Source organism: Lithobates pipiens, unplaced genomic scaffold (assembly GCF_037356315.1).
Source record: "Lithobates pipiens isolate NorthernLeopardFrog02 unplaced genomic scaffold, aLitPip1_a1.2 Scaffold_18, whole genome shotgun sequence".
In the NCBI taxonomy this organism is placed as follows: domain Eukaryota; kingdom Metazoa; phylum Chordata; class Amphibia; order Anura; family Ranidae; genus Lithobates; species Lithobates pipiens.
In genome coordinates, this window is record NW_027507758.1 from 318961200 (window position 1) to 318977068 (window position 15869).

Genomic DNA, 15869 nt, shown 5'->3' on the forward strand with positions numbered 1-15869 from the left:
AATACCTGAAATGCATTTGGTGAACAGGAATTAAAGCATTCAAATGCTTGTGATATAAAAGTTGCCTAAATAAACTTTTTTTTTTTTTTGCAGATTCTCTGTGTAGTCTCTTGTGGAATCTCTTTCATTACTATAAGCAATTTTTGCCATCTATCCAAGCACGGATTACGGAGTTGCGTAATCCAGTGGAAAAAGAGCTTAAGGTAAGTAACAAATCAGTTGACAGTAATGATAATATATATGCGTCAATATGCAATAGAGATTTTAAAATGAAAAATCACAGAACCACAATTTGTGATTCCTAACCCTTCCCTGCTGGAATTAGGACTCAAAACATTATGGCATTTTAGAGTGGGTGCTAACACAGAATTGTATGTTTTTATTGATGATTTACAGGATGAAAAACGTTTGTTTACCTTAACGTGGAAATTCTTAAAACCTAATATCTGCAATGACACTCCAACTTTTAATTCTTTCAAATGTATCTTTCAATAAAATCAAAATTCGGTCAGTTGTCAGTAATATATCCTAATTAGTGGTAAACGCATGTACATGCATACACAATGTACAAACGTAAATTTGAGCTAGTGATGGGAGAAGAATTTTAGGAATCTGTATGTACGTGAGCCCTAACCCCTTCTCTACTCCATCCAAATTGAAAAAGAACATTTTTGGCTGGAGGCGACCTAGAAATGTCCATTACCTGTGTTCTGTCTTGTATACTACTTCAGTTCACTATTCATTGATTTATTTGTACTATCTGTGATGTAACATCTTTGGATTGTTACGTTTTATGTAATAATGTATTTGTATCTTAAGGACTTTGTGAAAATATCCAAGTGGAATGATGTCAGCTTTTGGTCTGTGAAACAGTCTGTGGAAAAGACACATCGGTAAGAGTTTTGCGTCAGTTACCTAAGGCTTTTTATGCTTTAGAGCAGCAACAACAAAGTAGAATAGCTAATAGTAAAGTTCTAAAATGTAATTGCACATTCTAAAAATACAATTTTCCTAGAACAGTTTTATTTTTGGTTTTGGACTGTGGACCAACACAGGTTACAGGCAGGCTCACCAGGTAAAAATATATTAAAACGTGTGCAAAAGAAAAGGGATATGCTTGAAAGACACTAGAAGGATGCTGCATTTTTTCTGTTTGGGATTTAGAAAAAACTTTAAATGGTTTTCAGCTGCAAAGGCGAAAAGCAGTAAAAATAATTACATAGAAGAAATTGTGATGAGCACTAAAATATTCTTACAGTATATAACACAAGGACTACTAGGTAGTACATACAGAATCTTTTATTTTTTTTACCAAAACTTCGAGTCTGCTTGGCAGAGTAAATGTGTGGGTAGCTAGATTTTGTTGAAGATATTTGTTAAAATGCTGTTTTTATGAATTTTTAAAAAAAATTTATTTTGTCTTAATATATTTTTTGATTATGTTTTACATTACTTTTAGAACACTCTTTAAGTTTACAAAGAAGTTTGAAGCAGCTCTTTGTCAACCATCTTGTCATGCACTAATTGAAAGTGTTCAAGAACAACAAATGGATTTTAATGACACCTCAACAGGCTCAATGATCAAAGGAAGCGCTGCACTACGGCTTCGACTTGCATCCATTCTGAAGGCTACTTTAACTGGAGCAAGTAGCACACCTGTAAGGCCATTGATGAAATTGTTTAATACCTAGGCAAGAGCAGTTTAAGATGCAAAGAAAAAAAAATCGGGAGGCTGCACCTTTAAAGATTGTCATATGGTAGCATTATTTGGTGATGCTTTTTCATACACTGAAACCTACTCCGGCTGTAAATTAACATTGCAGTTGTTTACATGGTTATTGTCCATTTACATGAACTTGATTTAGAACTTCCAAAAGCTGTTGATGCATAAAAAACACACCTATGCTCTGTCCAACATCTGCAACTCTTTCCAGAAGACTTCTAAATTGTGTGTGTAGACACACAACCATACATATGAGCCCCTTGGATTTAAATGGGTTTTCTCAGTAATTTGCCATAACGCAAAGTTCTTGACAAACACACAGTTCTTAAGCTGATAACGCACAATTCTGTCTTTTCATATGTCTATTGAGTTATGAATGCCATATTTACTGAGATGTTTCTGTGAAAAAAAATAAAATGCCGACTTTCTGTAAATTTATATTTTCCTTGTCCTTACACATTTCTTGGGCAGAGAAGTATATTTAACTGTTCTGTATTTTGGCCTTCACCAAAGCTCACCTTTCAGAGCATGTTGCACTATAATTTGGGGTTAACATACTCTAAATCTATACCCCAGATCCCAGTACTCATCAAAATGTGTTTTAAGTGCTGATATGTGGTTTTACCAGCATTTTTATGTCGTTTTCTGGTTTATTCATGTTCATTGATTTTAGGGTAGGGTGGTATGTCTTACCTTAATCACTTATGTATGCAGTCATTTGCACATTTGTTTCGACAGATAAGCTGTGGGGAGGATGTTTATTCTTCAGAGTCTCTTCAGCATCGCCTGCCTAAATTGACAAAGAAAATGAGGAAACTGTGCACTACATTTATAAAGAAGAGCCAAATGCCAGCATTGTTTGAGAATCTCAGTGAATTTATAGGCATGTATATTGTGTCTTCCATTTTTTTTTTTTTTTTTTTTTGTGTGCAATTTCTTTGCTGACTTAAGCATGTTACTATGTAGTAAAAAAAATCATCATGTTGAGCAATAATGTGATTATTTAGCCTGGGTTATCTGATTTAATTGCAGGAGGTGTCACAGAGTCTGTGAAAGAGCTTCAGGATCTTAAAGTAAACCAAACAGCTGAAAAGGAGAAGCAGAAATCTGAAGCCAAGAACATCCTTTTGCAGAAGCAGAGGGCTCTCTCTGAACTTTTCAAAATGCTAACCCTATGTGGTGAGTAAATATCTCCTTTTGCAATTGTTATATTTTATATGCATGCACCTTACCTTGTTTTCCATCTGGGTAATTTAATGATTTAGGGCAGTGATGGCGAACCTCGGCTCTGCAGATGTTTTGGAACTACATTTCCCATGATGCTCATGCACTCTGCAGTGTAGTTGAGTATCATGGGAAATGTTCCAATTTATTTCGGGTGCCAAGGTTTGCCATCACCGATTTAGAGTTTTTAAGTACATTAATGGATAAGTTCACCTTTGGGAACATATTACAGGTTCCACCAGTTTTTAGGCAGAACATGTTCCACTGCTGCAGCCTCTCACTGACCCGTGACCTCTAGTGACAGCAAGCTGGGAATCTTCTCTTAGAACTCATTGTCACAATTAAAAAAAAAAAAAAAAAACTTTCAGGGCTCCGCTCATCCAGACGCGTCTTTCGTTCAGTGTTCTGTGACTGGGAGAGCTACAAGCACCAACAGCCTCTGCCCTCGTTGGTTTGTAGTTCTCAGTGAACTATCGGGCACTGTTGGGCGCTCAAGGTAGTTTGATTCTTTGTCATTGTGTAATTGCCTGCTTGTGGAAGCAGACAGGCTACACTGACAGTCTGCAAGAGTCCTGCATTGCTTCTCGGCCTTTTGGCTAAGATCAAGTGTAGTATCTGTTCTTATCAGTTACCAGGAGGTGGCGCTTGCTTCCGTCCCTGTTCTACGGCGAGGTGGAGCAGGGGTGGCGGTTGCTAAGCAAAGCCTGCTGGTGTAAAGGTGACCTGGAGCGGTTCGTAGCCGAAAGGGAAGCTTTCTGATGGGGATGGAGAACCACTGGTCGAAGCCAGGGGAGGGGACCCTGGCCTTCTGGCCTGGATTGTGGCAGCTCTAGCTCCGGTCAGATTTTCGGGAGGGAAAGCTTGTTCCCCCCTTCCCCCTTGGGGGGGGGAATGGCCTGTACTTCCCGAATGTAATTAGGTGGGAGTGATGGGAGTGAGGGTGTGACGTGGTGAGTCAACGTCTCACTAAGCTCCTGGATCTCCATACCTACCTGATCAGGGGTGGGGGCTGTTGTGGTCTGGGCTGGGGGCCAGGGACGCTTCTGTTGAAAAGCCCATGGTGATGTGCCCCTGGATTGGCAGTCCAGGGGTGCCTTATGTTCACTGTGCTCTGCACGCTGATATTCGGCACCTAGGTCACGTCACCAGATACACGCTTTTTTACACCTGCCTCTAGGGCCCGGCCTTTTGGCTAGGACCAGAGGAATTTTTGATTCCTGGCCGGAGGGCCGGTCATTGTATTGCACAATGGCCACCTTTCACTCTTCTCTTCACTATCCCTTTCCTCACTTTTTATTTTTGTGTGTCTTTGTCACTGTCAGTCACTGCACGTGTGATGAGTAGGGTGTCGGTCCTCGGACCAATCCTGAAAGTCTTTGGGAGAGCGGACATAGGCCTTCTGGCTTGGTCCAATCTCCATTGGGGGGGCCTACCTTCGGGGAAGCCCCCATAGTACCTAGGAGGTTCTGTTTCGGCAGTCCTCCCGGGGAAAGGAGGTCTCCTGGTTTTGCCTGGGAGACCACTTGTTGAGTCTGGTACCTCAGTCCCTGTCTGGAGCCTAACGCCCCGGGGGATCAGGGTATGGTCCTTCTTTTGGAGGACATCAGACACCCGTCTGCACTTTTTAGCGTTTCACTCTTTATGTGTGTGCACTTTTTTTATGCACCGGGTGGAAGTTTTTTGGGTGTGTTTTGCACGCCATGGGCTTTCAATCAAAAAAGAGTCCTGCATTGCACCCACGATCTACAGGTACAGGGCTTTGCATACTTCAAGTAAAACATAATGAATTCACTTTTTTTTTTTTTTACCTGCAAAAAGATGTGCATTTAATTTTACAAAGGTTAACTTTTACTTTTAAGATACTTTCACTTTCTTTAACAGCTTTTCATTATCTTTTTGCTTTTCCTATGAGTTTGTTCAATTATTCATTACATTTATACCTTCAGAGTAAATGCTTACAATTGTCAGTTATCAGTATGTCAAATCAATGGGTGTAAATAAAGCCATATTCCAATGCTTATCTAAGGCACATTTTAAAATATGGCTTTATTTTTTTACTATTCAATAAATGTTTAGTTTAATTTTGTTGTAAATAATTGCGGTTGATTTATTTATTTATTTTCCTTTTGAATTGTCTGTTATTGGTTATGTGATAGAGAAGCCATTGTAGGAGTGGCCAGCAATAGTGGAAAGAGCCAGGCTTGGGCAGTGTCAGAACTCCTAGCTGGCTGGTGTTTGCATGAAGCTGAATGTTAATTACTGGATGGTAGAGCTGCACGATTCTGGCCAAAATGAGAATCACAATTTTTTTTGCTTAAAATAAAGTTCATGATTCTCGCAGTGTAACATCTTTTACAGTATACAAAAAATTGGGCTAACTTCACGGTTTAGTTTGTTTTTAAATTCATAAGTGCATTTTCTTTTCCAACATAATTGCATTTGAAAGACCACTGCACAAATACAGTGTGACACAAAATATTGCAACAACCACCATTTTATTCTCTAGGGTCTCTGCTAAAATGTATAAATGTGTGTATGTATATATGTGTGTGTGTATATATGTATATATATATATATATATATATATATATATATAAACTTCCTTCCTTTACAGACTTAAGTCCATTCCTTTGATCTAAAGACAAAGTTACAATGTCTATAGTTGAATGATGTGATACTTGGCAGACTGCGCCTCTTTTTTTTTGACAGCTGTTGGCGTGAGCAGAGAATTATCTGCATGGCAAGAATTAGGAAAATTGCTTTAAGATCTCGAGGGGGAAAAAGTCTAAATAGTGATAACGATTAATCATGCAGCTCTACTGGGTGGAGAGAATTTTTATTAAAAAAAAAAAATTTAGTATTTGTCTAGAATTCTTGAAAAATCCTTTGATGCAATCTTAACCAAGTGCCAGTATTGCATGTCTCTGGAAATCTCTTGGATGTCTTTACTTAAGTACATTGGGGTGTGTCTCAGTATTGTATGTCAGTATTTAGCAAGGAAAAAATAAGTTTACAGGAGTGTTAAATAAGAATGTACTTGTTGGAAAGGGAATCTATATTTCTATTGAAAATACCATGTATAGTAGGAGAATAAAAAAATTGTATTTGCATCTCAAATACTCATACTTTCTTGTATTTATTTTAATGGCAGCAACAAAAGACTCTGAGCTGGGATTCCGATTCCAATCACCCCCCACCCCCGCTTGTTAGCCTTGTGTCTGTTTGTTCCCACTGTGGGTCTTGCAGTGCACTGTCTTAAAAGGGCAAAAAACATTCCTGTGGTCTTAAGAAGCCTGAGCGATAAAAAAAAAAAAAAAATCTGCAATTTTTTAATAAAAAAGCTGTTTACGATTCAAATCGATTTTCTTATCTTACCTCAGGGGACACAGAGCCATAGTAATTACTATGTGGGTTATATTGTATTAGGTGCTGGAAACTGGCATGCCCCTTAAGGCGTGAACTTCCCCCATATAACCCCTCCCAATACTGGGAGTCCTCCGTTTTTTCGCCAGTGTCTAAGGGATTACCTGAGAGTACCCCTGTTCCTGAAGGTTTCCTTTCAAGGTCTCGGAGCCTACTGTGAAGGGCTAGGATTTTTTATTTTATTTTTCTCTGATAAACCCTGCTGCGAGGAAAGGTAGGAGAGATTTTCTCAGGAATCTCTCCTTCCATGCATCCAGCTGCCTCTTTTTCTTGAGAGAGAAAAAAAAGATGTTTTGGGCAAATCGTGGCCGCTCGTCAGGAGAAGGATTTAATCTCTGCCGCCCACCATGATGCTGGCGCTCACACACTTCCCTGTTGAAAGGAAGGAGGGGGCATTTTTGTGCGGGGGACGTGGCTAAACGGCATCAGATGCCGGCCAAACATGGAGGAAGTCATTTAAGCTACACAGGCAGAGCTGCAGTCTGGCGGTGGAGGGACAGAGCAGAGTGGTTGCTGGTCAGGCTTGATGACACAGGCACCCCCCTTTTGTTGACAACATTGTACTGTATAGCTAGGATTAATAGTTATTGTTCTGTACTATAGCCTAGCAAGTGAAACTTTCTTTTGCTGGTACTGCCTCTGCTTTGTACTGTAATCTGAGTGGCAAGGGGGCCAGGAGGGTTCTAAGGGGTTAATGGTATACAACAAACTAAAAACCCTTCCAAAGAATGTCATCCTCCCCTGAGAAATAAAAAAAAAAATACGACAGATGAGCCGTCGAGGGTAGAACACTTCTGTCACTGTGTATTTCATACAAACCGTTTTTTTCTTCTACCATTTAAAAGATTATTGCTATGATGTCCATAGTAGGACTAAACATGGCAGATTCCCATCTAGTCCTCTGGGCCCTTTTGTCGAGGTGCAGAAGGCTGGGGATCAGGTAGATCTTCCCAAATATTGGAAGATACTTATTTTTCCTCTTAGGAGGATCCTAATAGGGAGGGAGTAGCCGCACAAGTCAGGTGTTTGTCTACTTCCTTACTTAACCCTTTTGTTGCCTGCAGCACGGGCTCTTGAGGTATCTACCTCTAAATAGGGTTCTTTTGAACCTCCCCCACCTGGGGATGTTTTTCCTATTCATGCTTAGCTATGTATTCTGAATGGGAACATTTCTATGAAAGAAATTGGGGGTTCCAGCTATTAATGCTGCAATCACCTCAGTGAGCAGAGTCTCACATGTCCAGTGGATACTGCACTGATGTTAAAGGATCCGGCAAGTTAAGGTTGGATTTTCCTTTTAAAGAGACGATGTCTTTTGCAGTTCTGGCTGCAATTGGAGTAGCTCAGTCCATTAACCCTTTAACGTCTGCTCCACTATTTTGGTGGCGCACATTTTGAGTCACGCCAATGCTTTGGAATATGAACTCCAAGGGATAAGAAGCAGGTGTGAGATACTTGAAAATTCTGCCTGATCAGCAGGCCCGGCAAGGGGCTGGTGTATTTGATGCACTGTGTCTCACAGATGTTATGAAGGACTTGATCCTTTAAGCCCTATGGCTTATACTTGGACTAGTGCATTTTTGCAGAGGTCTGTGGCTGAAATATTAATCGGCTGAAGCACCAGGTGAAAACCTTTAGCCAGTCTGTGTCCCTTCCTGGAGTATGACTATTTAGAATGTATAAGTACATCCAAAGGGGGTAATTCTCTCTTTACCAGTAAAAGGAGGTTCAGACAGTTCTCCTTTATTCGTGCAGCCTCTCCTATGCCTTAGTTCCCAGGGGCAGCACCAGGATCTTTGGGGCTGAAAGCCCATAAAGCAGAATGTTAAGACCTTCTCATGAAGGAGCACCCCCACTCCGTTCGGGTGAGGGGAAAGGTCCTGCGATTCTTAGTCTGGCAGGAACAATGTTAAGAGCAGAGGGATTTCTGAGATTTTTTTCTCTAGGTTACATCTAGAGTTTCAAGATCGGCTTTCGATCTGGGGGTTCTGGTCCTGTTTGGGTGCTGCCTGTGGGGTCCTTGGGGCTGCTGATGTGGCAGTCTTTATGTAAGAGTATCTGTCTCCTCAAAGAATGCTCCTTTCCGGAAAAAAATAGATTTCTTTCTGGCCTCTGGATCAGCTGTTATCCCAGTCGCTGATATCGGAGAACGTTTTTTTTTTTGGCTCAAACCTTTTAAGGTCCCAGAGCCAAACAGAGGTAAGACCCATTCTAGATCTGAATCGGCGCTTGAACATCCGATCCTTTAATAATTCGATCGGCTGTGTCCATCCTGCATGGAGGGGAGTTGCATATCTCCATGTGCCAAAGTTTCCCGCTTTCCAGAAATTTCGGCAGTTTGAAATATAAAATAATTTTTTAAATCGTGGCACTGCCATTCGGTTTAGCCACAGCAGTACGAGTGTTCTGAAAGATTCTGGCACCTCCTTTAGCCAGGTTAAGTGCTCAAGGCATAACGATCCTAGCCTATTAGAAGATCTACTTTTAATAGGTCATTCAGTCTCAAGTCTAAAACCAGAGTCTGATCTCAGCTGTAGATATCTGAAATCTCTAGGTTGGATTTTCAGCCTAGAAAGATTCTCCTCAATACCATCAAGGAGGTTACTTGGGGGCTTGTTATAGATACCATACAGAAGAAGGTATTCTTACCCCAGACGTGAATCAGTTCCATTGTAGGACTAATTCAATTTATCAAGATAAAGCAAAATTCCTTCATTTGGCTGCAGGAGATTTTTAGGGTAAATGGTGGCCTCCTTCAGGGCTGTCCCTTATGCGCAGTTTTATTCAAAGACTGCTTCATGACACCTTCCTGTCGGTCTGGAATAAAGAGGATTCAGGCCTTGTTTGTTTCCAATACACTTGGCTCCCGACATAGGTCAGAGCCTAAATTGGTAGTTATTCAGCAGGAGGGAAAATCTTTATCCTGCTAGGTGTTAACAGATGCCAGCCTTCTAGACTGGGGAACAGCCTTGGAAGAAGATTCTGTCCAGGGGAGATTTGCCTATCAACTTTGTTGGAAGTTTCAGGCTGTACATCTGGCCATAGAATCTTGGTTGTCAGATTACAGGACTTTCCTGACAGGATTCAGTCTGACAGAGCCACGGTGGTAACTTACATCAATCACCAGGGGAGGCATGAGAAGTCGTGCAGCCCAAAAAGGTGAATAATGTTCTAGCTTTGGCAGAACACAGCACTCCTTGCCTATCGGCAATTTAATATTTCAGGCTTACTACTTGAGACGCGACAAATTTTTGTTTCTGGGAGAATGATCTCTTCACCCCGACATCTTCCTAGCAATATGTCAGATTGGGTACTCCGGACATGGACCTATTCGCGTCCAGATTGATTACGAAGGTCGACAAATTTGTGTCAAACAAGGGGTCCACTAGCAGGTGGAACAGATGCATTAGTCTTCCCATGGGGGATCAGTTTTCACTGATCTATGCATTTCCTCCAGCTCTGCTACTTCTGCGCCTTCCCTGTAGGATTAAGCAGGAACAGAAGGAGGTGATTCTGGTGGCCCCAGAAGATCTTAATTTATTGAAATCATAAAGATGGCAGTAGGAGTCCTTTGAACTCTGCCATTATGCCAGACCTTCTTGCACAAGGTCCAGTATTTCATCCTACTTTATGGACAAGGAGTTTAACAGGTTTGACTGTTGAATCCCACTCTATAAAAAATCATGGGGTGATCTCCTTCAGTAGTGTCTACTTTGACTAAGCCCAGGAAGCCGGTTTCCAGAATCACTTACTATAGAATCTGGAAGGCATAGGTTTCTTGGTCTGGATCCAGGGGTTGGCACCCCAGGAAGTATGTCAATAGGCAGGATTCCTGCATATGGGATCTGAAATTAAGCTGGCCTTGACTTTTATCAAGAGCCAGATCCAGGCCTTGTCTATGTCTTTTCCTATGGCCTCTTGCTTCCCACTCTTGGTGCGTAGCTTATTCGGGGGTAACACTGTTCCCCCTATCAAGGCACCTCTAAATCCTTAGGATTTAAAATTGGTCTTATCGGCTTTGTTAAATCAGCCGTTTGAACCTTATGAGAAATTTTCCTGGTTCTTTGACAAGAAAGATAATCTTTTTTGCTTGCCATTTCTTCTGCTAGAAGAGTATTGGAACTAACGGCTCTGTCTTGTAAGAGCCATATTTCATCATGCATAAGAATGAGGTGGTTTGATGTCCTCATCCTGAATTCTTACCAAAAGTGGTAACAGGTTTTCATTTAAACCAAGATATTATTATTCTTCCTTCTTTCTCCCTAGAATGCTTAATCTGGGAAAGAGAAAGCACTACAGTCTCTCGATGTAGTAAGAACGATCAGAATCTATTTAAAGGCGACCGCTCAGGTTCGCAAAACACAGGTTTTGTTTGCACTGCCAGAGGGTCCAAAATATGGACAGGCAGCGTCAAGATCCACTATTTTCCATATGGATTTGTCGAGTGATTGAGCAAGCTTCAGCTTAAAGAAGAAAATTCTTCCTTCTCATATTAAGAGCACACTCATCCAGGGCGATTGGTGCCTCTTGGGTGATGCATCATCAGGCCTCTATGGCTCAAATCTGTAGGAGCGTGACTTGGTCTTTGGTGTAGACATTTATCCGATTTTATCAAATCGATATTAAAGGTCATGAGGATATTGCATTTGGGCACAACATACACTGCAGGCTGCAGTATGAATCATCTGGCCTCCTGTTTCCTTGATTCTGTCTCCCCCCCCCACCCCCCCTTCAGTTGCTATTGCTATGGGACATCCCACATAGTAATTACTATGGCTCTGTGTCCCCTGATGTAAGAAAAGAAAATAGGGTTTTTAATACGGCTTACCTATAAAATCCTTTGATTTGATGTACATCAGGGGACACAGAGGTCCCTCTCTTCTGCTTATACACTTTGCTTGACTACAAAATTGAGGACTCCCAGTAATGGGAGGGGTTATATGGGGGAAGTTCATGCCTTAAGGGGCGTGCCAGTGTCCAGCACCTGATACGACGATATAACCCACATAGTAATTACTACGGCGCTGTGTCCCCTGATGTACATCAAAGAAAAGGATTTTACAGGTAAGCTGTTTTAAAAATCCTACTTTTTTTTTTAATTATTATTATATTAAAGTGCATCAACAAACAAAACTGCAAAGGCAAACCCTTTCTCTAACTGAAAAGTCATTGAGCAATTAAAGCGGCACATTATTACACATGCTACAGGAGAGGGTCAGAGAGTGCGGACATACTGCACGCGATTGTCAGAGACTGTGGATATACTGCATGAGATTACCTGTGAATTGGGGCCCCGACAACAGCTTTGCAGAGTGCACTGCACAGAGGACACAGGAGGCTGTATTTGCGCGCTAGCTAGCAGAGAGGGGGCGGGGCCAGGAGCTTCACTCGTAACAGAGAAAAGAACGGCTGTAGTTAGAGCAGTGATCGGAGTGGGCGCGTCAGTGGAGCTTCTGGCCCCGCCCCCTGACCTCTGTATTCCCCAGCCAGTATATAGGGGGCGGGGCCACTGGCGCATCCACTCCGATCCCTGCTCTAACTACAGCCGTTCTTTTCTGAGTATACAGGCTACATGGGGTGGAGTCGGCGCATCAGCGGAGCTTCCAGCCACACCCCCTCACTGCTGGCTAGATCGGGAATACAGCCTCCCGTGTCCTCTGCGCTCTGCAAAGCCACTTGTTTTGCCTGTCCTGTCGTGACGGGCCTGCAGACACGCCCCCTGCTACGGAAACTCTGAAGGGGAAAAAAAAATCTAAAAAAAAAAAGATTTTCTTAAAATCTGAATAGACTTGAACTCACAACTCGATTCAAGATTAAAATCCATTTTTTTTTTTCCCCAGCCCTAGTTGTGACACTGACTTGCCAAACCCTGGCTGATGGGTGAAGTCTCTTAAAGGAAATCAAGCCACTACAGAGGTTGATCCCATGGTCTTAGGATGTTTGGTGTGAATGACTGTAGCTTTAGCTTTAGTTTTTGACAGGCAGCTGAGGTTTCTCACCTTATCTCTCACATGGGTCTCTTGCCAATAGGCATGCAGACGGACACTTTGACTAAAGATCTACAGAAAGTGCATCAAAAAATTATCTTATCTGCATACTCTGAAGGACAACTCTTCTTCAAATTCACCCTGGATACCATTATCAGTGTTGCTATGGCAAGAGCACTCATCTTTAGCAGAATAAGCCCAAGTTGTAGACAGGGAAAGTTCATTCCACCCTGATGCTTTAGAAAAGTCCTTTTTGCTTAAACACTTCTGCAACATCCACATTCAGACCCCCTAAACTTTGCTGTCAGGCCACCGACAAGGTCTGGGTCTCTGTCAAATGCTCTCACAAACCTTCCTCTACATAAATGTGTGTTTCTGCTTTCCAAAATGGTTTGGTCATTAGGCAACTATTGCAGATACTCTGGGCTTTCTGGTATCTTAGATGCTTGAGTATAAACGGTGGTTTCCAGGGACTATAAACTAGTTTTTCCATTTAGGCCCTATGTTGGTTTCTCACCTTCAACCTTAGTAGGTCCGGGTCACCAGTGTTTCTTACTCTTAGCTGTGGGCTACAACCGGCACCTTTGGTGTTCACCAAGGTGCTAGTCCTGGTGCGGCTTTGTGGGGCATTTAGATGACCTCCTGTTGAGGGAACATTTAGCACAGGCTCTGTCTGACAATGAACTATCAAAATCAGTGCTGCAACAGACTCATTTGAAACCATAGACTAGAGTATATTTGTCCACCATTCAATACAAAACTTTTTCATTCCTGACTAATACTCTAGTCCAGGAGTCATACCGTGTTTTTTAATGAGTCTGGGGACTAATGGTAGCCTTCTTCGATGACATCATCATGACAGATGATGGGCTGTGGAGGAATCCAGTCTCCCATATCCTGACACTTCTAGTGATTTGGCTGTCCCAGCAGCGCTGGACCTACCTGCTAGAGGGTCTCCAGGTTTATTCCGACAATGCCATGACAGGTTACATAGGTTGAAAAAAGACACAAGTCCATCCAGTTTAACCTAAAAAAAAAAATATATATATATATATATATATATATATATATATATATATATACACATATACACACAGTGCCTTGCGAAAGTATTTGGCCCCCTTGAACTTTTCAACCTTTTGCCACATTTCAGGCTTCAAACATAAAGATATAAAATTTAAATTTTTTGTGAAGAATCACCAACAAGTGGGACACAATTGTGAAGTGGAACGAAATCTATTGGATATTTTAAACTTTTTTAGCGAATAAAAAACTGAAAAGTGGTGCGTGCAAAATTATTCGGCCCCTTTACTTTCAGTGCAGCAAACTCACTCCAGAAGTTCAGCGAGGATCTCTGAATGATCCAATGTTGTCCTAAATGACTAATGCTGATAAATAGAATCCACCTGTGTGTAATCAAGTCTCTGTATAAATGCACCTGCTCTGTGATAGCCTCAGGGTTCTGTTCAAAGCGCAGAGAGCATCATGAAGACCAAGGAACACACCAGGCAGGTCCGTAATACTGTTGTGGAGAAGTTTAAAGCCGGATTTGGATACAAAGATTTCCCAAGCTTTAAACATTCCAAGGAGCACTGTGCAAGCGATCATTTTGAAATGGACGGAGTATCCGACCACTGCAAATCTACCAAGACCTGGCCGTCCCTCTAAACTTTCAGCTCAGACAAGGAGAAGACTGATCAGAGATGCAGCCAAGAGGCCCATGATCACTCTAGATGAACTGCAGAGAACTACAGCTGAGGGTGGGAGAGTCTGTCCATAGGACAACAATCAGTCATACACTGCACAAATCTGGCCTTTATGGAAGAGTGGCAAGAAGAAAGCCATTTCTCAAAGATATCCATAAAAAGTCTTGTCTAAAGTTTGCCACAAGCCACCTGGGAGACACACCAAACATGTGGAAGAAGGTGCTCTGGTCAGATGAAACCAAAATCGAACTTTTTGCCCACAATGCAAAACGATATGTTTGGCGTAAAAGCAACACAGCTCATCACCCTCAACACACCATCCCCACTGTCAAACATGGTGGTGGCAGCATCATGGTTTGGGCCTGCTTTTCTTCAGCAGGGACAGGGAAGATGGTTAAAATTGAGGGGAAGATGGATGCAGCCAAATACAGGACCATTCTGGATGAAAACCTGTTGGAGTCTGCAAAAGACCTGAAACTGGGACGGAGATTTATCTTCCAACAAGACAATGATCCCAAACATACAGCAAAATCTACAAAGGAATGGTTCACAAATAAACGTATCCAGGTGTTAGAATGGCCAAGTCAAAGTCCAGACCTGAATCCAATCGAGAATCTGTGGAAAGAGCTGCAAACTGCTGTTCACAAACGTTCTCCATCCAACCTCACCGAGCTCGAGCTGTTTTGCAAGGAAGAATGGGCAAGAATTTCAGTCTCTCGATGTGCAAAACTGATAGAGACGTACCCCAAGCGACTTGCAGCTGTAATCGCAGCAAAAGGTGGCTCTACAAAGTATTAACCAAGGGGGCCGAATAATTTTGCACGCCCCTCTTCATTTTTTTATTAGTTAAAAAAGTTTCAAAAATCCAATAGATTTCGTTCCACTTCACAATTGTGTCCCACTTGTTGGTGATTCTTCACAAAAAATATAAATTTTATATCTTTGAAGCCTGAAATGTGGCAAAAGGTTGAAAACTTCAAGGGGGCTGAATACTTTCGCAAGGCACTGTGTGTGTGTGTGTGTATGTATGTGTGTATATATATATATATATAATATATCTCCTGCAGTCCCATATACCCAATTCTATATCCACAGTTAATCCAGAGGAAGGCAAAAAAAAAAACAGCAGAGCATGATCCAATTTTCTTAAGCAGGGGAAAAAATTCCTTCCTGATCCCCCGAGAGGCAATCTGCTTTTCCCCGGATCAACTTTACCTATAAGTGTTAGTACCCAGTTATATTATGTACACTTAGGAAATAATCCAGGCCTTTCTTAAAGCAATCTACTTTTTAAAGGCGACCTACTTTTGATGCGACAACTGGAGATATTCAGTTGTATTTTACACTTGACTGCAATTTTTGGGTCCACATTTATATTCACATATAGTTTTTACAGGCTAGCGCAATTCCTCTTTTTTTTTTTTTTTTTTTTTCTTATTCGATTTTGTGTATATTTGGTGTACATTAGAGTTGCATCTTCCGAGAGATCCTGTGTCTTGGGCCATTGGGTTTTTTCTGTTTTATCCCATAGCGTGGTTTGCCCCCCTTTTTTCTTACTTACTGTGAAGAAACCTTTCCATATTTGGAGATGAAATCTCTTTCCACTAGATGAAAAGCGTGCCCCCTACTCCTCTTTTTTAACTGTAAAGTGAATAACTCAACACCAAGTTCCCTATATGGACCCCTTATATATTTGTACATGTTGATCATATAACCCCCTTAATCTCCTCATATCAAGAGAGAATAAATTCAGTTTCTCATAAGTGGAGTACATTAAGCATTGGGAGGAATCCAAAGGCGGCCAGA

At 41.6% G+C, this 15869-nt stretch overlaps 1 protein-coding gene and 1 pseudogene across 1 annotated transcript in view; both read left to right on the top strand.

The window, feature by feature from the left end:
* Nucleotides 1–15869, top strand: part of MDN1 (midasin AAA ATPase 1) — a 462551-nt gene that overhangs the window by 358230 nt on the left and 88452 nt on the right. Inside the window, exons 71-75 of the mRNA XM_077487249.1 lie at nucleotides 94–203; nucleotides 820–893; nucleotides 1460–1658; nucleotides 2462–2606; nucleotides 2756–2902. Coding sequence (XP_077343375.1) covers nucleotides 94–203; nucleotides 820–893; nucleotides 1460–1658; nucleotides 2462–2606; nucleotides 2756–2902 — 675 coding nt within the window. The remainder of the gene's footprint in view (nucleotides 1–93; nucleotides 204–819; nucleotides 894–1459; nucleotides 1659–2461; nucleotides 2607–2755; nucleotides 2903–15869) is intronic.
* On the top strand, nucleotides 3524–3702 carry LOC143990612 (U2 spliceosomal RNA; annotated as a pseudogene).